The 24371-nt window shown below is 38.1% G+C and overlaps 2 protein-coding genes across 11 annotated transcripts in view; one reads left to right on the top strand and one right to left on the bottom strand.

The window, feature by feature from the left end:
- Positions 1-256: 256 nt before the first annotated feature.
- Positions 257-18057, top strand: drc1 (dynein regulatory complex subunit 1 homolog (Chlamydomonas)). 2 transcript variants are annotated; one of them, XM_006625878.3, is made up of 17 exons: positions 257-521; positions 1087-1171; positions 1624-1736; positions 2293-2476; positions 2883-3020; positions 3281-3367; positions 3923-4045; positions 5391-5530; positions 5919-6053; positions 7677-7915; positions 8102-8289; positions 9111-9200; positions 9523-9615; positions 9853-10010; positions 12918-13064; positions 13311-13413; positions 17829-18057. In XM_006625878.3, the coding sequence occupies exons 1-17, from the start codon at positions 394-396 to the stop codon at positions 17889-17891; spliced, it is 2214 nt and encodes a 737-aa protein (XP_006625941.2). In that variant the 5' UTR covers positions 257-393; the 3' UTR covers positions 17892-18057. The 2 variants fall into 2 exon arrangements, with proteins under 2 accessions (XP_006625941.2, XP_015202493.2); XM_015347007.2 differs by lacking the exons at positions 257-521; positions 1087-1171 and having other exon boundaries at positions 1655-1736; positions 2298-2476.
- Positions 18058-20278: 2221 nt separating this feature from the next.
- otofa (otoferlin a) overlaps positions 20279-24371 on the bottom strand; it is a 170033-nt gene continuing 165940 nt past the window's right edge. For 3 of the 9 annotated variants that reach the window (XM_015347815.2, XM_015347822.2, XM_069178909.1), the window contains one exon: positions 20280-21710. In XM_015347815.2, coding sequence (XP_015203301.1) covers positions 21524-21710 — 187 coding nt within the window. In that variant the 3' untranslated portion in view covers positions 20280-21523. The other 6 variants (XM_015347769.2, XM_015347796.2, XM_006625815.3 and 3 more) reach the window with 3 other exon arrangements.

The raw sequence follows: 24371 nt of genomic DNA, 5'->3' as shown, positions 1-24371 counted from the left end.
ATAGACCCGTTGATCAAACTCAAATGTTAATCAGCATAATGACTTTACCTGTCATAGCAGCTGCTGCACGAAAGTTCTGATAATAAACTTAAGACGTTTTTACAACGATGTATATATATATATGAATTAGATTGTCAGTACGCTGTATATAAATACATAAAAATAAAGAAATAAAACAGGAAAAAAGTATTTGCTAAAGCAGCCCCACAGAGATTGCATTAAACTCTACTGAAGATGACGTAACAGCAGCAGTATCCTAGCAACAAAGAAAACAACAAAGCTTCCTTGATGTGTCGGTGATACATACTGTAGGATGACGCCTGGCAGATAGTAGCATTGATTAAAAGACATCAGTGGACATTTACTTACACGTTAGTTTGCACTTTTTGAAAAATGAATCAGGCCGAGAATGGAGGGGAAGAGCGAGAGGAAAGTGGACCATCGGTGCAGTCCGAAAACCCGGAGGAGCGAATAGCCGCTCGCCGCCTGCGGATAGCAGCTAGGATTGAGGCGAAGAAACGGTATCCAACAGCCAGAAACAACTCATGTGTTAATGCCTATATCTTGAACTCGCTATGTTTGTTTGTTAAAACTGAATCATGGAGACAATAATGAAATAGTAAAACGCATTCATACCTAAGCACCGCGTGTAGTTGTGACGATTTAGCGAAACATGTCTCGATTCAGTTCCCGAGTTAGACAAATGCTTAAATTAACTTTTGTTATGTCTCGCAGATAATAGACGACTAAACTAAGGCTTAGAAAGTTTTGTATGTTGTTTATGGCGGCACAGAAGCGTGACGCTGCTGGCTAAGAGCACTTGATTTGAGACAGGGGCACCTTCTGTGCGGAGCCTGCATGATCTCCCCAAGGCAATGTGAGAGTTCTCGGGTGACATGCTGGTTAGGGTAATTATCTGTCTGTCCAGGGTGTAGTCGCGCCTTGCATTCTGTGTTTAAGCGATTGGCTCTGAACTCTGGGTGCTCTAAATGGCTTTGAATGCTCTGGGTTTTGTAACCCTCGTAATGAACTCATACTGTTTTTCTTGCATGCTGAACTGTTTTACATTCATGTCAAAATACTCAGAGAAGCTCTAGGAGACAGCAGCCATGAAAAGAAAGATAAGGAAGAAATGAGAAAAAGCCAGAAGCAGGTGGAGCAGAGCTGTAAGGTTGGTGGTACTTATGGATGTCAAATAGTATCGTACATATTAAAAGTCTCTTACAGAATTTATTCCAACTGTAATATGATTTTTATTCCTCAAGACTTGATCAAAAATATGTTTATCAGCAGCACTAAGGTTGTCATCCCTAGTTTTTTTAAATAGATAATAGATCATTATCTAGTCTGAAAGACCCGATTTCCTCAATTTGATCCATGCCAAATTTTAGGCTTCACAAGATGTGTAAATACATGTTGTAATGAAATATAGTAGAGAATTGTGTTGAAAGCTGTTATTATTTGTATTATCGACAGTGCCTTATCTCATTTAGCTGATTCTGATACTCACACTTTGTTTTCGTGTCGTATGGTTTCTTTATACAAATAGATTTTCTACTACAGCTTTAGGCCATGTAGAGCACAGGTGTCTATGACTGAGCCATTGTATTTTATTTCTCACAGAGAATGATTAAACTGCAGGCTGATGGGACAGAGCTGGTCACCAATATTCAGGTAGCAGGAGACTGGAAAGAGTCTCAGAGGAGGACTGAAGAGGAGGAGGCAAGGAGGCAGAGGTACATGAGGAACATAGCTGAGTCCCTCCTTCACAAACACAGCCATTCAGCAGGAAATTACAATACCTTTAAAAGTCTCAGACAAATGGCTTTTTTTAATCTTTCTTTACATGACTCTTTACTCAAATAGCTTCATATTCTGAGAGACAAATCTTCAAATACAATATCTGGAAAATGTTAGGCTACATCTATTATTACAGTAGAAATACTATAAACTTTAGCGGATTCATGAGTTTGACAATACAGGATTCTCAAACAATTTGATGACTTTTGTTTGATTAGATTGTGTTGTAGAAAGACTGTTCAGTAAGCTTTAAAATATCTTTATAATGGTCCATGAATTATTCCTAGTCACTCATTTATTACCTGTAATCATTTATTTTTGTAAATGTAATTGACAAAATGTCAGAAGATTCTCCATTATGATGTGAAAGACCTTCAGAATTGCTATCTGAAGTATACACAAACTATTCCCTCTCAACAGTATACTAGATTATTCTGAAGTTATTTACTACTATGTCACATACTGTATCTAACCCATTCTGCCCTATGAAAGAACAGAGAAGCTGGAAAGTGAAGCCAAGACCAGTTTGGAGAAGTTTGAGGAAATCACAAAGAAGTGGACATCAGCCAGAATGAAGGAGATCCCTCAGGACTTGAGGGAAGCACTCAACATGCAGCAACAGCAATGCGCTCTTCTTATTGAGGAGAAGAACAAGCTCATTACTGACCTACAGCAGGTAAGGAAATCCTGGATGATGGGGATCCATCCTTTTTCTAACCACTTTATCCCACGCAGCGTCATGGGGGACATAAGGACATAATATTAAAAATGTTTTTATCTAAAGTTACAAACCACGTGAGACCCAGCAAAAATAATGAGTACATAATTATGACTATTCTTCCTAAAAATTCCATCTTTGAGTGTGAACCTTAAACTTTCTTGTAGTACTGTTTACTATTTTATGTGTATGGAAATCAACAAAAGGTTTTCTTTCATTTATTTAGATTTTGTTCTTAGAGGAGAGATTGTGGTTTCTTTACACTCAATTTCTAGCTGTTTCCCAGTTATGACACAGAGGTACTGTACAAATATGTTTATTTGAGACTTAACCTATTTCAAAACAAGCCATGCTCTGCCAACAGGAACTGAAAGCAAGTGATGATCGCTACGTTAAAGACTTGAAGAAACAAGCAGAAGACATCGACCTCATGATTGAGAGAATGGAAGAACAGATAAAGAATCTGATGAAATCCTACAGAGAAGAACTGGACCAGATTGAGGTACCGTAGATACATTTCTATTGACATTTCTACCTGACAGTAACAAATGATGCTTAAAAGGCATTGTGGATTTTTGGGAGAGGCAGAAGTTTTATTTACTACTTTCTATTTTGAACTGGACAACCTTGTTAGCTTTATCCCTTCACACATCTTTTAAGTATTTCATGAAATATGGACAGCATGGTAAATGCTTCAAGGATTTCAAGAATGAGTCATGAAAACCCCTATGCGTCTTTCACAAGTGCTGTGTATTTGTGCAGAAAGCCTTTGAACTAGAACGTCGGGAACTTCTAGACAACAACCACAAAAAATGGGAACAGATGATGCAGAGTCGTCGGGACAAGGAGGTAAATGCCATTATTTGCTATTATCTGTGGCACCTTTACATTTGGTTAATTAATTAATATGAATTTAAGAGCTCTAATTGGACCATTAAGGATCTGAACAGAGCTGATCATTGTGAGGATATTGGTCCAGGATACAATCTAAGATAACCTTCAGGCATTCCTCTTCGTATCTTACTTCACCTTACAGGAAATCCCGCATTAATCAGCGATCCAGTGATATTTTAAGAGAGGTCACATAAACACAATATATTATAAGAAAAATAAACAATTTTATATATGCCACTTCATAAAAGTACATAAAAACCTCAAACTAATATTTACAGTATGTGAAAGGCAAGCCCTTATGTGTAATCTTAGTGCCCATACATAACTAACATATTGTGGTACAAAAATGTACAGTATGTAACCTAAGAGAATCTAGAGGTTTACTCTAGAGTTGACTTTGAAATCAGGGATATGATGACGGGTGTTATTACGTATCATAAATGTAATGAGGCAAATAGAACTGTACACATGGCAGGTGTGTGTAAGGCTGTGGGTTGTGGGTCCCTGCAGCTGGAGTACCTCATCCTGAGGATGAAGCGAGTGGAAGAGCACGAGAAGCAGCTGCAGCAGCTGAGAGTGGAGGACGGTGAGGAGTACAACATGATCAAGATCAAGCTTGAGACAGACGTTCAGGTGTGATATTCAGATTCATTAAAGGACTTGAGGAGTGCTGGTTAAGTGTTTCCGGGAGAAACTGTGTCAGAGAACACAATTATTGCTCTGTATTGACCTTTATGAGCAGAAAACTGGAAAGGATCGAGACCAAAGCTGCAAAAATTGTTGGCTGTGATCTCCCTTCCATTTCATCTGTCTACTCACCTCCAATCTTGCCAAGAAATTCATTTCAGATCCCTCTCATCCATTTTATAATCTCTTTCAATTTCTCCCTTCTGGAAAACGTTTCAAATCCTTCCTCTCAAGGACTGCCCACCCCGAACTCAGTTTCTTTCCCACTGAATTTTGAATTCACATTGAACTCCCAATTTCATTGTATAATTATGCTGCTACATGGCAAGTTGTTTACATATGTATGTGATGATGTTTGTTTGTCTTCTGTCCTATTAAGATTTGTACTGTATATGTTGAATGTATATCTCATCTGTGTTCTTTTCTGTACTGAAAGCAGATTCCACCAACTATTGTTGTGTGGCAATAAAAGAAAGAAAGAAAGCTGAATTCAAGTGAAAAATTACTGTAATTACTGGGACGTAGGTCCAACAGGAAGAGTACCACCTACACCATTGACAGCAGCGGCCTGTTTTTATTTAGCGGTGTCCCTTCCCAGTTGGCCAGGCCCAGCCTTGTTTAGCTTCTGAGATCTAACAAGATCAGGCCATAAGTTAAATAACGCTGGTTCTATTGTATAACACCTGGCTATTCCAAATTTGGTTAAATCTCAAGAGAAATGTATTTAAGCATTTTTACAAAAGCATCAAATTTCTTGACCTTGAACAAATTTGTAAATATTAAATAGTACAATTGTAATACTATTTACAAATGTAAATATTATCACAGTTATCACTTGTTCAGTTGTGATAATTGTAATGCTATTAACAAAGGTAAGAACATTTGTTATAACATTTGTCTAATTGCATTCCTTTGGAAAGTATCAGTAAACCTCTACAGACAGAGGAATGGTCATTTCAGTAGGCAAGAGTTGAATTATGTACATTAGAAGTAAGCTCACTATAACCTAAGAAGGAAGCTTTCCTACCAAAATTTTAATTTGAACAAAGAAATATATGTATCATGAGATACAATGAAACATTTACCTAAATTTGTGGTGTTTGCATTAAAAAAAGTGAAGAAGGACAATTCCATTTCACCAAATGTTGTGAACAAACAGAAAATCACTGAGAGAATACTGTACTTATGGCTTGTTAATTTTAAGCTGCATTTTCCTTTTTTCTGTAAGGACTTGGGTCTCTAAAGTCAATCATCATATTTCATGACTTGTGAATTTCTTATTGGCTCTTAGATCCTGGAGCAGCAGTTGCAACAGATGAAAGCCACCTATCAGCTGAACCAGGAGAAACTGGAGTACAACTTCCAGGTGCTGAAAAAGAGAGATGAGGAGAACACAATCACCAAGTCGCAGCAGAAGAGGAAAATCACTAGGTAATCACTACTCCATATTGTAATAACCCCCCAATAATAAACATTACCTCTGTTACAATACTGTACAGTACAAAGCAGGGGTATTAATTACATCCAAATATTTTTAACTGGAGAAGGAGCTGTATTCCAATATTATTTGCTATGTTAGAATGTTAAGGAAAACACGGGAGATATTAAAGTTTCATACACTCATTGTGTATATACTGTAGTTTGAATGGTAAAAATCTAGTTAAACATTTTAGAACTAAATGGACATATAGATGTGCTCCCTTATGTTTTGTGATTTACCTTTTTAGTAATGCTCATTTAATTGGGGATCACCTGAAACCTTTCAAATGGGGAGTACATTTTTTTTTTTTACTCTTTATTTGTTTTTCATCCTATTGAGACTGCAGGATGTTTTGAACAACCTCAGGATAAAATGTGCCAAACAGGAGAAACAAAGTCGTGAGGAAAATCACTCCCTCACTGATGACTATAAAAGAATTATGCAGCAATACAAGGAAATGCAAAAGAAAATAAGGTGAGTATTGTGGGATTTTCTTGAATCCAAATTGCTGCCAACTTTTCAAAAATATCGGGAGTGCTGTAATTAAAATGTAATTACTGTACATTGACAAGCCATTTCTCTGCCACACCCAATGCCTTCTTTAATGGTAAAAAATAGTAAAGCATCTCTCACCATTAAAGTCTTCATACTGATGTTATAAAACACATGGTACTGCTAATAAAGTTATTTAGAGTGTCTTCAACATGCTGTGAAACAGAATGTCCATGAATATAGGGCACCAAAATACATTTTCTTCTTCGCAGAATTTACAGCACAGTATACTACAAAGATTTTGTGTGTTATTATTCAACTAGAAGCTCTGTGGGGACAGATTGTCCTGGCTTTAGGAATCTTCCTATCACATGATGTCCTCCATGCAATCCATTCTCAATATATACTGTATGTGCAGCATATTGTCAAAACATCTTTTTTTCACCTCAGAAATATTGCTAGACTATGCCCTGTGCTATCACTAACTTTAGCTGAAAAGGTGATCAACACATTTGTGTTCTCTCGAATTGACTACTGTAATGTTCGCTGGGGTTTCTAAATCTACTTTGAACAAACTGCAGTATGTCCAAAATTCAGCAGCCAGGATTCTGACCAGGTCTAGTGCAAGTGGTCACATTACTTGTATCCTGGAGTCCTTGCACTGGCTTCCTGTCAAATTCCGTGTGGACTTTAAAATCCTCATGCCTTCTCAGGAGACAGGGCCTTCTCCTGTTATGCCCCCAAGCTCTGGAACTCTGTCCAAGGATATCAGAGATTCAAAACCTTCTTCTTTAGAAGAGCCTTTACTTAACTGGTTCCATTCTTCACCCCTCTGCTTTTCCTAGTAACACCATCCACGGTCTCCTCTGTATATTGTAATTGTGTTTTATCTTGTGTATTCTTTTGATTTATTGTTGTTCTCATTCTGTAAAGTGCTTTGAGAAGCCACCTTTAAAGGTGCTATATAAAATGAAGTTTATTATATTATTATTATACTTAACAATTTTGTAAAATACCTTTCCTTTCTCGTTACGAAAGAAGAGCCACATGAATATTGATGACCACTTTTAATAAACTATCACCATCATTAAGCTCATTGGATGATTGTTTTCTCTTACTATCATAAGTCAATTTAAGTGTGCACTCTGGGGTTTGTGTTTTTTTGTGGTGTAGAGTTTGCAAGTTATATTCATCTGTTAAGTTTGCTTGTTTGCAGCAGCTGATTTGCACTTACACTCCTTCAGATCGAATATCTGTTTCTTATGATTGTAGTTTCGTTATGATAGGACATTAATAAACAAATCAACTGAATCATGATTAACAGTCAGATATGCTGACTACATAAACTAGGACAAAACACAATCTTATCAACATGAACACGGTAAAAATGCCTGCATCTCTGTTTAACAATAGTATGATTGAAAATAATTTGGGAGTTTGAGTAAACACAGCATCTAAATTACCTGAGCTGTGAATTGCTGCACATTTCGGCACAGAGGTAAAAATGCACTTTTTCAGACATACTTAATGGTAGCAGACGTAATGTAAAATTTTAACGGGTCATCTATTTTTTTTTCCATCTAATTTTCCTTTGTGTTTGTGCAGACACTTTGCTGCTATCGATGCAAAGACATTCGAGGATATCTGGCTGATGAATGAGGCGGAGGTGAAAGAGCTGGTAGAGAAGGCCTTGCAGACGGACCGCCTCATTCACGAGCAGCAGCTGGGTGTGGCCTGGGTGCGGCCTCCTCTGCCCTTCATGGAGCACTTGGGACCCATCATCCCACAAAGAAAGCTGAAGAAATCTGCCGGGCAGCTGGCTGGAGAGCTGCTGAGATCAGGAGGTAACATCTCTTGTGCTTTTGTATTGAGGTCTATCAACATTGAAACAGTAAAAAAAATACACAATCCAGTTTCTTCTCTTTTGGATCAGTAGTGGATTTGAACAAGGACACTTGTTTTGTGTGTTAATGTGATAAGACTGACTGATTTTCTATTTTTAATTATTGCAATTTCAAAAACCTCTGCAGGTAGCCAAACCAGCGGGGAAGAGAAAGAGGAGGCAGAGCCAACAGCAGCAGTCTCACCAAGCAGTGTTCTCCCTATCCAGGATCAGGATGTAACAGACACTGAACATCCAGTGAGCACTGCTGAGGATCACATGAAAATCTCTGCAAAAACAGTCAAGAGACTGCTGGAGATCCTGTGTGATGAGACGGTAGGACATACAATCACTTTATTCATGAGTCCTGTGTTGCTGATTCATTTGGAGTGTTTTGCCTTTGATTATGCTTCACTGACAGCAACTTATTATTGATTTTTATTTAATTATTTAATAATATTTTGTGGAAAATAAACATAGTTGTAAGGTAAAAATAAGTTCTCTTTATTAACACCGTGACAGAAAATACGTTTTTCTGATATCTGCCCATAAGTATCTGAGAAGCTAAGCTGCTTGCCTGCTTCCAAATAAGTCTCTTTCTGAGACTTTCTCCAAAAATTCCTATAAGACATTTCCCAAAACTACTTTTTCAAAAACTCAGTCACTCTCCAAGATTCTTTAAAATAAACTCACGCTTCATGATGTCACAAAAAATCGAAATATCCACAGTGCCATGGTTGGTCAGTTGGATGCATGCCTTCTTCCTTTCTTCCTTGCTTTTTTGCCATTGATGAAGGCTTCGTATTTATGTTAAGGAAAACACGTTCCTTAATGTTTTACTCCTGTTAACATTGCCAACTGTGGCATCTTCAACAACCAGTGAAACAGAATGTTTATGAATATGGAGCACTGAAATCTGTTTTTTTGTATAACTGATCTTTTCAAACACTATATTTTTTTATCAACATACTATGACTCCATTTATATGGCCTGTTCTACAATTTGAATCATAAGAGAGAGCTACTGTAGATTATATTATTTCCCATCCACATTGTAAACATTGAAAACACTGGTTTACTGAAAACTATTATTCACTATGTGTTATTTCTACAAAATTAATAATCTTCTGATATATCATGGGATTTCTCTCATTATAGGGTTTCTTGATTGAAAGCAAATTACTCAAATTACTTTCTCCCTTGGAGAAAGATGAACAGTCCCTCATGAAACTGGATGCCATATTCCTGGTAAGCACTGTCCTCCCACAACCCAATACACTTTCAAACTTTGATATTTCTTCCACTAAATGTGTTGCAGAATAATATTAATCTACCTAATAGTATTAAACATTATTAGATGGATTATCAAGCTTTTCTTTTCATTAGAATCATTATTTAATTGTTAATTTATTAGCTAAAAACTGTTTTTAATTTACTAAAAAAGGTTTTTTAACATTTCCTGTAAAATATTGAATTTAACAAAATGTCAGTACACTCCAAGACTGTAAATAGTTATTATAGATCATTCATGATAACCAAAATTAATTCTAGATTAACTTTATTTTCCTAGGCTCTGGGAATTGAGAATGAAGAAGATGTGTACAAGCTAGCTGATTTCTTCATGACGTACAAGCAACAACAGAAGGAAGATGAAGATGAAGATGTAGGGTGTATTATGAGTACAGTTTTGAGTGAAATATTTTATTGCACCTTTTTACAATTTTTAAATTGCCTGTAGGTACAAACTGAAAATCTAGATGACCTGGGCATATTTATGTTTATCTTTCAATGAGCTCTGATCCAAAATAAATTCTTTAAACACTTTTCTGAAATTTTCTGAAAAACCTTGTGCTTGAAAAGCCTTTTAAATTATTTTATAGCTACCGTAAACTGTCTTTAGTGTTCCTCAGGGGAGATGTCCCAGGAACAGAGAAGGAGCAGAGTACTGGAGAGAGAAGATTCTTCTTCAGTGCCACATAGCTCTTCATTAGATCCAATTCATCCCAATGACGTCCTGAAGGCACTGCAAGCCTTTACCACAGAGTACTGCAGACCAAGGTGAGCAGGAACGTATACAGTAAACATTGATAAATCAAAGGAAACTCAATGCATAGAGTAGAAGCTGCTTTCTATGTTTTCATAACCCAGTATAGAAAACTATAGGTTCAGACAAGATGGAGATCCCTGTCCTTAATACTGTGGGGAATGACGTGCCGCCCTCAGTCACCTGATCAAATCTGAGAAGATGATTGGTCAGGTAATAATGTAAAAATCGTGATGCAAAATCTTCTGGGTTCAGTTTGTCAAAGGACAGATCCTCTCTATTGCAGATCTACCAGAGGGTGAAGGAAGTGACTGGCAGAGTGAAACATGTTCATGTTATTCTGCTTTAACAGTATTTGATAAACAAATTCAACATAAACAGTTTATTCTTTCTTTCAAGTTGACAAAGCTGGTGTTTATGAGTCAAACTATTAAAAAGTTAAATATAATTATGAACAAAAATTATATTTTTGAAATATTTAATGAATAATCTCTGCTTAAAGAGGTCTTTCTACATCAGACATCATAGTATGGACATACCAGAATTTTGGACACAGCAATTTGGAATTTGTAAATTTTTAAATCTCTTAGTACAATTCACATTTGTTTTTATCTGGGTAGCATACTTTTTTCACTTCTTTTTGCTTTTCATTGTCTGGGTTTGATGATAGCACTGATCATAGTTTAATTTGTCATTTTGGAAACATCTGTCATTCGTATTTTAGGACAAATGAATTAATTAAACACTGAAAATTATAAAGGAGATACACAATGTTCTGGCTGGTAAGCCTTCCGTTTTTTTCAGCATTTAATTAACCTTTACTTGTTCCTTTGCTCACTGACGCAGCTCCCCACTTGAAATTCTCATTTTTGTATTAATAATATATTTAAGACTACGGACACATCAATTCTGTTTTTTAGTGCCTAAGATTACAGTTGGGCACTCTTCCACTACCATTAAAGATATCCCCCTCTGATTTTCGTTCCAAAGAATCACTAGAATATGATCAGACAGCTGTGATATAAGTACTGTGCAATAAGGATTTGACTGAGTCAGCAGCAGCCCTCCAAAACCCCACTGTACTATCCAGGGCACTAAGGGTCCATGCCATAGAGAGCTCCATATAAGAAATGTTCACTTTATTAGCCATATACAATTTCTTGCATTAGGAATTAGTCTATTTGCATACCCCAGCTTGCTCTCTATGAGACACACAGAGAGGGAGAGAAGCTTGGGGTCAGAGCACCAGGTCAGCTAATGTACAGCAACCCTGGAGCAGCTGGGGTTAAGGGCCTTGATCAGAAGTCCAGTGGAGTAGAATTCCTCTTCCAGCCACAAGCACAGATCCTTAGCCACCGCTCCACCCATATATAAATGTGGAGTTAGCCTAGCCTACTGTAAATGGAATTTCCCAAGCAGAGGGCAGGGTGGGCTTAGTCAGCCAGGACTCTCTCAGTTTACAGTGATCCCTGGGGTCTCCTTGATACTTGCAGATTTGGAGTGCTGTTGTTGAGGGTCTTTCCTGTCCTCCACCTAGGGCTGTGGTGTGTGTGATGTGTAAAAAGACAAACGTGCGTGAGCTGGAGGAGTCTGCCTACACTTCCTAATTCTGTCCTGCGTGAGGGTTGAGCTGTTAGTTGTTGTGGGCTGAGATGAGAAAAATGAGTCATTGTTTATTCCAAAATAATCAGACTATAATATGATATGCTGACTCTAAATTTCTTTTTTAAAAGAACAGTGCACCATGAAGAAAAAACCTGTTTCTAAAATTTACCAACATTTGAATACCTGTAACATATGCAAAATGGTACCCATGATGTCCCTTAACCAGACTGTCCCTTAACCACACAGGACAAAATGAACAAGACTCATACAATAGAGTTTGTTAGGGCTCAAGTGTGTATAAAATGCAGGTGGATCATTGCATTCCAATTAAGATTTGTATGTTGTCTTAAATAGTACTTTAGGAACTGTATCTATTCAAAACTAACTGTAACATTCAAAATTCTGTTTCTTATAGTAAAAGAAGTTAAAAGTTTATATGAAGGCTCATACATTCTGCTTAACACAAAACAAACTAAGGCAGACTATCCCTGCAGTAGATTATATACTGGGTAAAATACCAGACGGTTAGGTTTGCCTAAAATATACAAGGCAAATCTCTCCCCCAGAGAATGACATAAGTATGCACTGCAAAATGGTGATATACAGTATGTGCTATACGTTAAAAAATTACGTTAAAAAAGCCTCTGAACCTGAGAAGCCCCTAATGAGATTGCAAAGCCTAGGAGGAACAGAGAAAACTCTGGTGGTTTGTGAATCAATTTATTCCTCCAATGAGGGAAGAGAAAAGAGAACCTAAGGGTTTTATCATGATAGAAAATAGGATAAAGGACGTTATATTTTCTGTAACTATTAATTAACTGGTAATTATATATATAATTACAGATCCAAAACACAACCACAGTGTCAAAGTGTAAATGAAACTTGAAAACTATATTGACAAACTAGACTTTCAAGTGGGTGCTAAGATACAAGAGTGTCAGAATTAAACCAAACAATACTCACAAAATAAAAAAGTAGATCAAGAATTTAAAGTTTGGCAGAAATAAGCTCCCTCCATATCTGTCACACTATATACAGAGTGGAGAATTTAATACTGTCACATTCTGTTTTACCCAGTCCAGGAGAATCTGATTCTTTCAGCTTGGTCTTAGCTGGGTAAATAGAGGTCAAAGAATGAACCTTATTCCTTGTCTCTGCCAGCTCAGAGGGACTGCCAATCCACAATAGAAAGAAAGATTAGAGGAATAATAAAAGTGAGGAAGAGGGGCAGGCATCCAATGTTCTAACTTCACACCAGCCTAAAGGTCACCTGATCTCATGAAAATTAATGTTTTACTGTTTTGCCCAATTTCAAGGGAGAAGTACCTGCAGTCTAATGTACTAAACCTTGAGGAAAGAGATGACTCTGAAGACCGTGCATATTGGGAATCCATGGCTAACGTTATCCCTGAATCCAAGCTAAAAATCTGGGATGCCTTGGAGACTGCTTTGGAAAAATACTAGTAGGTATTTTTCCAGTCTTATTAATTTAATTTTCTTTTGTAATTGTAGGTTGTAATGCAGAAAAAAGACTGTTATTCAGTGTACTTTGTTTTTTCATTGTTTATGTAATGGTTATTTTTTCTGCTATCTATAGTTTGCAGGTAATTGAATAAAACATTCTGTTGTCTCTTTTGTTAAGTTCATTTGATATTTTTCCTTTTTTTGTGTGACATGCTTGTATTGACATACATTTTGTATTGTTATAGCAACGTTCTAACTGAGAGGGCTAAGCTGATTGATGAAACAGATGGTTTGAAACAGCAGAATGCAGAGCTTAGGATGTTACTGCATCAGTATGTCAATTCAAGGGTAAGTCCTACCATCTCTCACATAAATCCATGATAGTTTTCTTAGTGTGTAGGTGGTGGGTTTTATCCAGGGAAGTAGAGGGAATATAGTTTTACATCATTACTTTCCTCCAGCTACTGAGGAAACAAGATTGTAATTTTCTTTTCAAGTTCAAGTTCAAGTTTATTGTCATTACACTCATATACATGGTATATGGTATAACGAAATGCTATTTAGCTAGCTCTTGGACATAAGTAGTACAAAAAGAAAAACAACAAAAACAACAACAACAACAACAACAACAATACAATTGTGTAGCAAAGAAAGACAGACAACAGGCAGTGTGCAAAAAACAACAACAGACGATGTGCAAAAAAAACAACAAAAGGCAATGTGCAAAAAACAACAACAGGCAATGTGCAAAACAACAAAAAGGTAACAGGTTATGTGCAAAAATATGCATCAACAGAATAAAATAAAGGGATAGAAATTATGGGGAGTGAGCTTTTGACATGTATGGTAGAGGTAGATTTTCAATGTGTGTTTGGGTTTTTGGTAAGAAAGAAAGGAAGAAGGCACTGTGAGGTTCAGATCATAGATGAGAGGTGAGGTGAGAGTGAGAGTGAGAGAGGCTGGGAATTTAACAGTTTGATAGTGCGGGGGTAAAAACTGTCTCTGAGTCTGGTAGTCCGGGCCCGAATGCTCCAGTACTGTTTTCCAGATGGTAGCAGATCATAAAGTCTGTAGCTGGGGTGTGTTGGGTCTTTGATTATGCTTAGAGCTTTCCTCAAGCACCGTCTGTCATAAATGTCCTGGATAGATGGGAGGGTAGCCCCAGTGATGGACTGGGCAGTTTTCACCACCCGCTGTAGGGCTTTGCGGTCAGCAGCACTGCAGTTGCCATACCACACTGTGATGCAGCCTGTCAGTGTGCTTTCTGTAGTGCATCTGTAAAAGGTAGTGAGGATCTGGGGACATATCTTGGCTTTCTTCAACCGTCTTGGGAAGTACAGGCGCTGTTGTGCTTTCTTGATCAGACAGGTGGTGTTGAGAGACCATGTGAGGTCCTCGGTGATATGGACACCAAGGAATTTAAAGTTACTGACCCTTTCCACTTCAGTCCCGTTGATGTGGATAGGGGCATGTCCGGTTTGCAGTTTCCTGAAATCAACGATCACACCATGTTGTAAGGAGATTGACCTCCTCCCTGTAGGCCCTCTCATCATTGTCTGTGATCAGACCTACAACTGTGGTGTCTTGATGATGGAGTTGGTGTTGTGTTTGGCCTTACAGTCGTGGGTATAGAGGGAGTAGAGCAATGGACTAAGCACACACCCCTGGGGGACCCCAGTGTTCAGAGTTACTGTGCCGAAGGTGTGGTTTCCAAGCCTGAGGTCTGCCTGTCAGAAAGTCCCGAATCCAGTTGCAGAGGGTGGTGTTGAGACCCAGTGCACTGAGTTTCTTGACTAGTTTCTCTGGGATGATAGTGTTAAAAGCTAAGCTGAACTCGATGAATAGTAGTCTTGTGTATGTGTTCTTTTTGTCGTGTGTGTGGCAATGGAGATTGCATCTGTGGATCTGTTGGACCGGTAGGCAAACTGGTACGGGTCCACTGTGTTTGGGATGGAGTCCTTAATGTATTTCATGACCAGCCTCTCGAAGCACTTCATGATGACAGGTGTTAGTGCCACTGGTTGGTAGTCATTAAGACATGTCACTGAGGTTTTCTTTGGTATTGGGATGATGGTGGTTGTCTTGAAGCAGGTGGGGACTACGGCTTGGGCCAGAGACATGTTGAAAATGTCTGTGAATACACCCACCAGTTGATTGGCGCAGGCTCTGAGGACGCGACTGGGTATGCCGTCGGGTCCTGCAGCTTTGCGTGTGTTCACTTTTAGGAGAGATCTCTTCACCTCATCTGCAGACAGTGAGAGCAGCTGGTCAGCTGCGGAGGGTGCAGTTCTGATGACTGGTTCTGTGTTGTTGGCTTCAAACCGAGCATAGAAGGTGTTGAGCTCGTTAGGCAGGGAGGCCTATAACAGCTGGCATGGCTAGAGACATTTATGCTGCAAAAATGTCTGTTGATTGCTATTTGAAGTCACTGTAAGCAACAATAATCTAACTTGGTTGTCTGGATGTTCAAAATGAAGCACAACATTCTATTGTAATAATATTTTTGGAACCCTCTGCCTGCTTATGAGCTATTTGTGTTGCAGAGGGACTCTTCATATAAATAATTAAGCCAGACCACTAATGCTGGAACAAGTGAATTCAAATGTGAAGTGACTAAATTGAATTAATCACCTTCTGCTTGAAAAAATAATAGTAAAAAATGAACTTTTTTTCACCAAGAAAAATAATTTTCCTCTCTGTACTAGTGAGATGCAGGATGTTATACTGTAAGTGAAACAGTATGTTTCTTTATCCTTCAAAAAGAGCCTTGTAAATAGATGCAGCTATGTCATAACACAATTAAAGCTGCCCATGCAACAGTGTCACTGCTGTTTCTGAGCCTGTAGTTCAAAACTTACTTGATGGGTATAGTATAGGAACACATGAAGTATACGTTCAAGTATACGTGCTCACCTTGCAGTCTGTGTGAGTCGTAATACCCAAATACAGTGATGGGGACACTATACTGTAAAAAAACCCAGGACCTGACTGTCTCTAGATCGCTGCCAAAAGTGAACACATGCAAGGCTGCAGGACCCGATGACATACCCAGTCGCGTCCTCAGAGCCTGCGCCAATCAACTGGCAGGTGTATTCACAGACATTTTCAACATGTCTCTGGCCCAAGCCGTAGTCCCCACCTGCTTCAAGACAACCACCATCATCCCAATATCAAAGAAAACCACAGTGACATGTCTTAATGACTACCGACCAATGGCACTAACACCTGTCATCATGAAGTGCTTCGAGAGGCTGGTCATGAAGCACATTAAGGACACCACTCCAAACACATACACAAGACTACAAAGAACACATACACAAGACTACTATTCATCGACTTCAGCTCAGCTTTTAACACCATCATTCCAGAGAAACTAGTAAAGAAACTAGTCAGTGCACTGGGTCTCAACACCACCCTCTGCTACTGGGTTCGGGACTTTCTGACAGGCAGACTTCAGGCTTTCAGGCTTGGAAACCACACCTCTGGCACACTAACTCTGAACACTGGGGTCCCCCAGGGGTGTGTGCTTAGTCCATTACTCTACTCCCTCTATACCCATGACTGTAAGGCCAAACACAACACCAACTCCATCATCAAGTTTGCAGATGACACCACAGTTGTAGACAATGATGAGAGGGCCTACAGGGAGGAGGTAAATCTCCTTACAACATGGTGTGAAGACAACAACCTCACCCTCACCAAAAAGCTGATCGTTGATTTCAGGAAACTGCAAAATGGACATGCCCCTATCCACATCAACGGGACTGAAATGGAAAGGGTAGATAATTTTAAATTCCTTGGCGTCCATATCACCGAGGACCTTACATGGTCTCTCAATGCCACCTGTCTGATCAAGAAAGTGCAACAGCGCCTGTACTTTTGAAGAAGGCTAAGATATGTCCCAAGATCCTCACTAACTTTTACAGATGCACTACAGAAAGCACACTGACAGGCTGCTTCACAGTGTGGTATGGGAAATGCAGTATTGCTGAACGCAAAGCCCTACAGCGGGTGGTGAAAACTACCCAGTCCATCACTGGGGTTGCCCTCCCATCTATACAGGAAATCTATGACAGACGGTGCTTGAGGAAAGCTCTAAGCATCATCAAAGACCTCACACATCCCAGCTACAGACTATATGACCCTCTACCATCTGGAAAACGGTACTGGAGCATTCGGGCCTGGACTACCAGACTCAGAGACAGTTTTTACCCCTGCACTATCAAACTCCCAGCCTCTCTCACTCTCACCTCACCTCTCACCTATGATCTGAACCTCACAGTGCCTTCTTTCTTACCAAAAACTCACACGTTGAAATCTACCTCTACCTTACATGTCAAAAAGCTTACTCCCCATAATTTCTATCTTTTTATTTCATTCTGTTGATGCATGTTTTTGCACATTTGATGTTGTTTTTACACATTACCTGTTACCTTTTTGTTGTTTTGCACATTGCCTGTTGTTGTTTTGCACATTGCCTGTTGTCTCTGTCTTTCTTTTGTTATACAATTGTATTGTTGTTTGTTTTTGTACTACAGTACGTATCGTCTGAGAGCTAGCTAAATAGCATTTCATTATACCATACACCTGTATATGATTATAATGACAATAAACTTGAACTTGAACTAGATACACGGGTTTCACATAGATCTCTAAAGAAAATAGCAATTATATCCTATATATTGTTATTTTTCTTTGCGTTTTTACAATTGTTTTGTTTTTTTTCTTTGTGAATTACCTAATACTTCAGCCTTTATTCACAGGTGAATGCTGAGCTGGAGATTCCACCGACACAAGTGATGCAACTTGAGCCTGCTTGGAACTGAACACCACCATGTAAATTGTTGTAGGATCTTGCTTTTTGGTTACTTCAATATTCAGTATGGATTAATGTACTTCATATTAAAATCTTCTTGGTTCCATAGGGCACTGCTCAATGTCTTTCTGCATTGTTAAGTCACTGATTATTAAAGACAGCACTTTTTCACCTTATGTTGGGTTTGTATGTATGCTTTTGTGGGACTACTTTTAGGGCTAATAACCTTTGTTATACAATATAACATGGGTGTGTGCATGAACTACACAGCTATCCATTGAAGCCTACTGTCTGAAACCCAGTTAGAAACAACCAAACAGAACAAGATGGGACAAATGACATTCTTACACTTGTAAAGCCTAAAATACAATGCAATATATTTTGGTTTGACACAAGTAACTGCAACAACAGTTACATGGTAAGTATGTAAAAGGAAACATTACTTATTACCATATGCAGCCATATCACCCTGTAGCTCATAACTGGCAGCCCACTGAAGCTCAGTAGGTGTGAGCCTGAACAGTACGGGAAGCCTCCTGGATGGGAGGCCTTCTGGGAAAAACTAAGGTTGCTGCTGAAATTGGTGTTAGTGTGGTCAGTAGGGGGTGCTCACCTTGCAGTCTGAGTCCTAATATTCAACTATAGTGATGGGGACATTATACTGTAAAAAATCCCAGGACCTGACTGTCTCTAGTCATTAAAAATAGCCATTTCTCAAAAAGGGTTGTGGTGTTACCCTGATGTCTTACCCATATTTCCCATTGGCCTTTACCAATCATGGACTCCTAGTAATCCCCATCTATGAATTGGTTTCATCACTCTGTTCTCCTCTCTACTGATAGCTGATGTGTGGTGAGTGTACTGTGTGCATCATCCAGGTGGGGCTACACCTTGGCGGTGGAGTCCCCATTACCTGTAAAGCGGTTTCAGTGGAGTGTCCAAAAAAGTGCTATATAAGTGTAAGCTTGTTTTCTTCTTCTTTTTGATCTTACCATCTAATATGTGAAAATTTTTAGGTATAATTTCAGAAATGAAAGCGCATTTCACAACTTTTGATTTAAGAGTGAATAGGCACTGTCAAGAGGATGACAGCAGATTGAAATATTTGCAGCTGATTACTCACAACGTGCTAACCAATAACAAACTTCCTGTTCCTTCTTGTTCACAAGGTTAAAGAGCAAGTAGCACCATAAAGTTAATGCAGCCAATCTGTTACTAACACAAATGACCAGCAGGGGGTTCCAAACTACAAGAAAAATAAAAATTAGGACAGAACATTCAAAATACTTATCCCCCAAGAAGGTCAATTGAAGTAATGAATTATATATACACATTTTATATAAGGATTGTTATAACTATATGTGCATCATTGGGAAATATATACAATTACACCAAATTGATCCCATGGTAAAAATAATTTTGAATAGTATTAAAACCTTTTTTTGTAATTGTTGCCATATATTTATAGTGGTATGTGCTTTAAGGAAACACCATGCATAACTCCACTTGCAGAAAATCAGTTCAATCTAAAACCTGAAGAAAAGTGTTTCCACATGACTTAAAGACCAGTAACTAAGGAGGAAAGCATTTAGTAATGTGGGCACTATTTATGCGATTGTACAAATAATTCGTTTTATACTGTATTATGTTTAAATATAATTAACATATGTATAAAGTTTTCTATAATAGGGAAATGATACTTCACATCACCCCACACTATGGATTTATAATAAGTGGAAGATACTCCCTTGTGTTGGAACAGAAAGACTGTGTTATGCAACAATATATGTAACAATATTTTAAACGACGAACACCTAATTCTCTATGAGCTCTAACTAAACAGCAGACTCTAGTACCCCAGTGTCTAATCTGGGGTAATTAAACTGATTACCCAGTACAATATAATAAAAACAAACATACAAATGTTGTGCAAGGACACAAAGTTACACCCAGGCAGCGCACACTGTCTCCCTGTCTCCCATTAATCAACTGCTAGCTTCCACTCCCAGTGAGGTACTGTTTCTCTTACGTGTGCTCAGCTTGCTCTCAAAGCTTATTGCCATATGCATATTCAGACACTCCAATGACAATCTATTCAATTACATTGAAATCTACTGTGACTATCCTCCTCAGTCAAATTCTGCTGGGGTCACTACTGCCACTAGTAATCTTCATCATTTTTTTCTTAGATAAATAAGATAGTCATGAATTATTGTGTATAAAAGCTCATGGCATTAGAATTTGCAATGTGCCTTTTACTAGGTCATCATGTGATGTAAAAAGGCACATGGCTTTACAAGCAGACATTTCTCGAACTTCGCAAAAAGTGAGGAAATATGACGAAAGAGAAGTCCGAATCACAAAAAGATACTGACACCACAAAGTAAGGTTTATGTTTATTAAAAGAGAAAAGTGATAGCACTCCAACCTGTTCTGTGGAAATCACTTTGGTGAAATGTGTGCAATCATTATTAATATTTATGGCCAAACACTGAATAGTATTTACTAGTGATTTCAAATAAGCTTTATACGTAAGAAAAAAGCAGCATCAATATTTTATACAAAATAATATGTATCTGTATAAAACTGAACTCTTGATTTTTGAGCAGAAGGAAAATTATGTTAATGTCTTGGAGAAAGGCCAAGATCTAAAAACACTAAGATTATATCTCACAAGATAGTTGGCTCTAAAATTCTTAATTTTTATTTTTCACTTTCCTCCTCTCTCTACAAATATTTTAATTTTCGCCTACAGTGTTGGCAATGGAAATAATTTTTCTGCAAATATACCAGGACAGTTTACAGATATAACCCCACATTCAAGCTTAACATCACATGAAATAAAACATTTTTTTAGATGTAAGCTATGAGATGATTTCATAGTTTTTGAGAAAAAAAGGTTCAACAGTTAACCACAGTATGAGATTACAAAGTGCATTCAAGTGAGGCACCCTACTGCCATGGATCAATGTCTTGAGTTTCTGGCTTCAGAACATTAGATTGTCTTTACACATAGGTAAGAGGGACAGTCTTCCATTCAACTGGTAAAGCAATTGTGAGATCAGCAAGATCACATAGCAGTGGCTCACGTTGACGTACATACCTGAGCAGTTCCCACAGGTACTTGCAAGATGTTGATCAAAGATTGCCATAGAAGGTCATAGATTTAATTTGATGTGGGTGTACCTAGCTCTGTTGTGATGTTTTGATGGATGGTCTCTGAATGCTCCAGCATCTACATATGGAAATATTCCTGATAGCTAGTACTGCAGAGTACCTTTCCTTCTGTCTTTCAATAAACCATGAGGTTGTGGGGGTACAGGCATGATTAAGACCACTGGATCACACCGTATTTCATGCACACATTTTTTTAAAGAGCTTGTGAGGTTTTTCTCACTTCATATTCAAGGTTTACAAATAAATGAACATAGGAGTGCAAATAAAACCTCTTACTATTTTCTAAATTCATACCTCAATGACCTGTCATCCTACTGTAATACGGGGTTAGTGTGTTAACATTGAGTAAAGAGTTCAATTAAGAAACAGATTACTAGCCAAGTGTTTGCTCTAGTTTTCATATATCACTGTCCTCTCAGATGTCTCTGAAATGTGATTCAGGTCTGCAAACCTTCTGCTCTCGCATTATCTTCCAGCGTTAAAGATCTTCTGACTTATAGCCCCAGGCATGGAGTAAATCACCAGGCCAATGAAGATGAGCAGCAACAGGCTGATGATGAATCCCACAAAATGCAGCTTGTAGTCCCTCCATAGGAGAATACAGGCGATCCGCAAAGGGCTCAGAAGCCAGGACAAGCTGGTATTAGGGCGACTGGTGAGACAGATCATGGTTTCATTTATTTATTCATCATCAATAATGTAATACAGGCAAACAAAAATATTGCACACTGTAGACCAGAGAAATATATAAATACAGACTCTTTTTTTCCCAATATAAACAAGCTAAAATCAGTGCAAACAAAGTTTTTTTTGTAGTCAATGCAATGAGCTGGTAAACCAATTGAAAACAATACAAATCGTACATAGCTACAATTCAAACAAGAGCACACTGTCAAAAGAAGTGCACACAGCAAACCAGGGGGAAGTCACACTGCTGTGTCTCCTTTCTCTGCCCATGTTCATTTCAAGGGAAATGATGCTCCCCTTGGTCCATTTCACATCCATTCTTAAATGGTTTTGTGCTTTAAGAAGTTAGGTAACATACTGAACTACATTTATCAATGTCATGTGCCACGTGAGTGAGTGGATATGGATTGTACTTTCTTCAGAAAGGCAAGCATTGGCTTTGGTCATGATTTTGGAACAAAGTGGTTATGAGAATAAAGTGCAAACTGCATACAACAATGTCTGAACACTGAAATCTAGAATTTACACCTATGCAAAGCCTTTAACCTTTACTTTGCATTTATCTTGCCCTAATATCTACTTATGTGTGAGGCTCATTCTGTAAATACATCGACATGCTTATTTTAATATTGTCTAGTGCACTTATTTATATTACATCATATATTATGTATTTTATGATTGACTTGGGAGTATATTATCTACTACAAATCTTAAAACTACTAGTAATCCATTGAACGATGCTCTAACAATGTAAAATACTGGCCATATTAAGAGAGATGAGAAAATGCCACAGTTACGAGCAGCAGAAACTAAAGTTGAGACATGGATGAGGGTATACAGTACTAAATACTCAGGTTTCAAAAAGAAACACAGCAGTTTTTTTGGTTTTAAAACACAAGTTGGAAAAATGTAACCTTTAAAAAGAGTTTCCCAATTTAAATGCACAAAAAACAACTCTTATTCCAAAATATTTTGATTAACACATTTTAACAGCTCTTTTCTCCCAAGGTACTTTAATTACTGAAATATAGGAACAAGCAGTGCAAAGGCTAACGGAAAGACCACACAGAATCTAGTGCTGCTGTTGAAGAAAGTGCCCACTGTGCAGTTTTTTCACCTGTACAGAGTGCACTGCCTCTACATTGCACAAGTCCTCTGGATACCCAATATATCTAAAAAACCCACTATGTGATGTTGTTACAGAAAAAAGCTTTTCATTTCAAAGCACAAAATACACGGCTTTTGCAGGAAGTGTACCAGAAGCATTTGTTTTTGTTGACAATCGGCAGCATTAACTGTTGTAAAAAATGCAGATACCAATTTTTATTTGAAACAAGCACAGGAAAAATAAGTCAAGCACAGAGCACTTGCAGAAATAGACAAGACTGTTTGTTTGATGGTGGAAATGTTAAAACTGTTAGGTCCCATTCATTGCAAGTGTCCAAAGCAGGTGGATCTGAAAGTGAGGGCTGTGCTGCCCAGCCCTCCTAAAACCCCTCAAGCTCCCAGCAGCTTCTTCACCATATAGCCAGGCATGCTGTAGAGGAAGAGGCCGAGCATGGCCAGCATCAGCAGGGCCAGTACGATCTTAATGATGAGCCATTTGTAGCGGTTGCAGATGAGGTATCGGATAGATTTGAGTGGGTTGAGGAACCAGAGGAAAGTGGTGTCTGGCCGGCTGTCCAGTGAAGCAGTTACAAAGCAAAAGAAAAAAAAACACAAAGTTGACCAGGTTAGTAGTTAGTAGACAATAGGCTGTTATAGCAGTTAAGCAGTTCTGTTATTCAAAGCCATATGTAACACCCTGTTTTAGAGCTAGGGCTAGGGTGTGTTTTCATGTTTCAGATTGTAGCTATGAACCCCGCGATTGCACACCAGGTAGAATGAGGAAGTACGGCCAGACTCCTCTGACAGGCACCCCTGACAGCCCCGTAGTGGCCTCATTGCCAACTGACCACACCGTATTGCTGTGTCACTCAGAGCAGCAAGAGCCCTGGCCAACTAATCCCACACTACCCTTTGCATCTTATTGTATGTAGGAAATCTCAATTGAAACAAGTGACTTAGCAATATTATATAATACATGGAGATTCAATTTAGAATAGGTAGGAAAGGAATCAGGTATAGAGACTACTATTAAGATTATTAAGTATTCCATTTATCTATGCTAAATTCAGTCTTATTGACATAAATGTAAATACTATGCACTCTATATACTTAACGGTAATAAGTATAAAAATGAATGCAGACCTGGCAAATTACTACTACAACAATCATTAACTATTCTAGTTCTAAAGAAATCTATCCCATTTACAGCAATTTCTAATGAGAGTCAAATAAACAGGTACAGTATGTATTTGATTGCCAGACTGAAGGCATAACTAAGGAATTTAGAATATTTCCTCAAAGTATTTATCACTTACTCCAAATATTTTTCACTTTCTTCTGAAAAAAATAACTACAAAACTACTTCTTCTTGAAAATGTATTCCACAACAGAACTTTTCTATTGTTTAGGTGAGTTTGAATATTGTAAGATAATGGTATGAAACATCTACTGTATTGTAAAGCTTAGGACAGGTAAATAGTCTGAAAGAACAAACAGCTATAAAATGATTCTGAGATGG

This window comes from Lepisosteus oculatus, chromosome 2 (assembly GCF_040954835.1).
Source record: "Lepisosteus oculatus isolate fLepOcu1 chromosome 2, fLepOcu1.hap2, whole genome shotgun sequence".
Taxonomy (NCBI): domain Eukaryota; kingdom Metazoa; phylum Chordata; class Actinopteri; order Semionotiformes; family Lepisosteidae; genus Lepisosteus; species Lepisosteus oculatus.
Note: the sequence above shows the minus strand (reverse complement) of the source record. Positions and strands in the feature narration are given on the sequence as shown.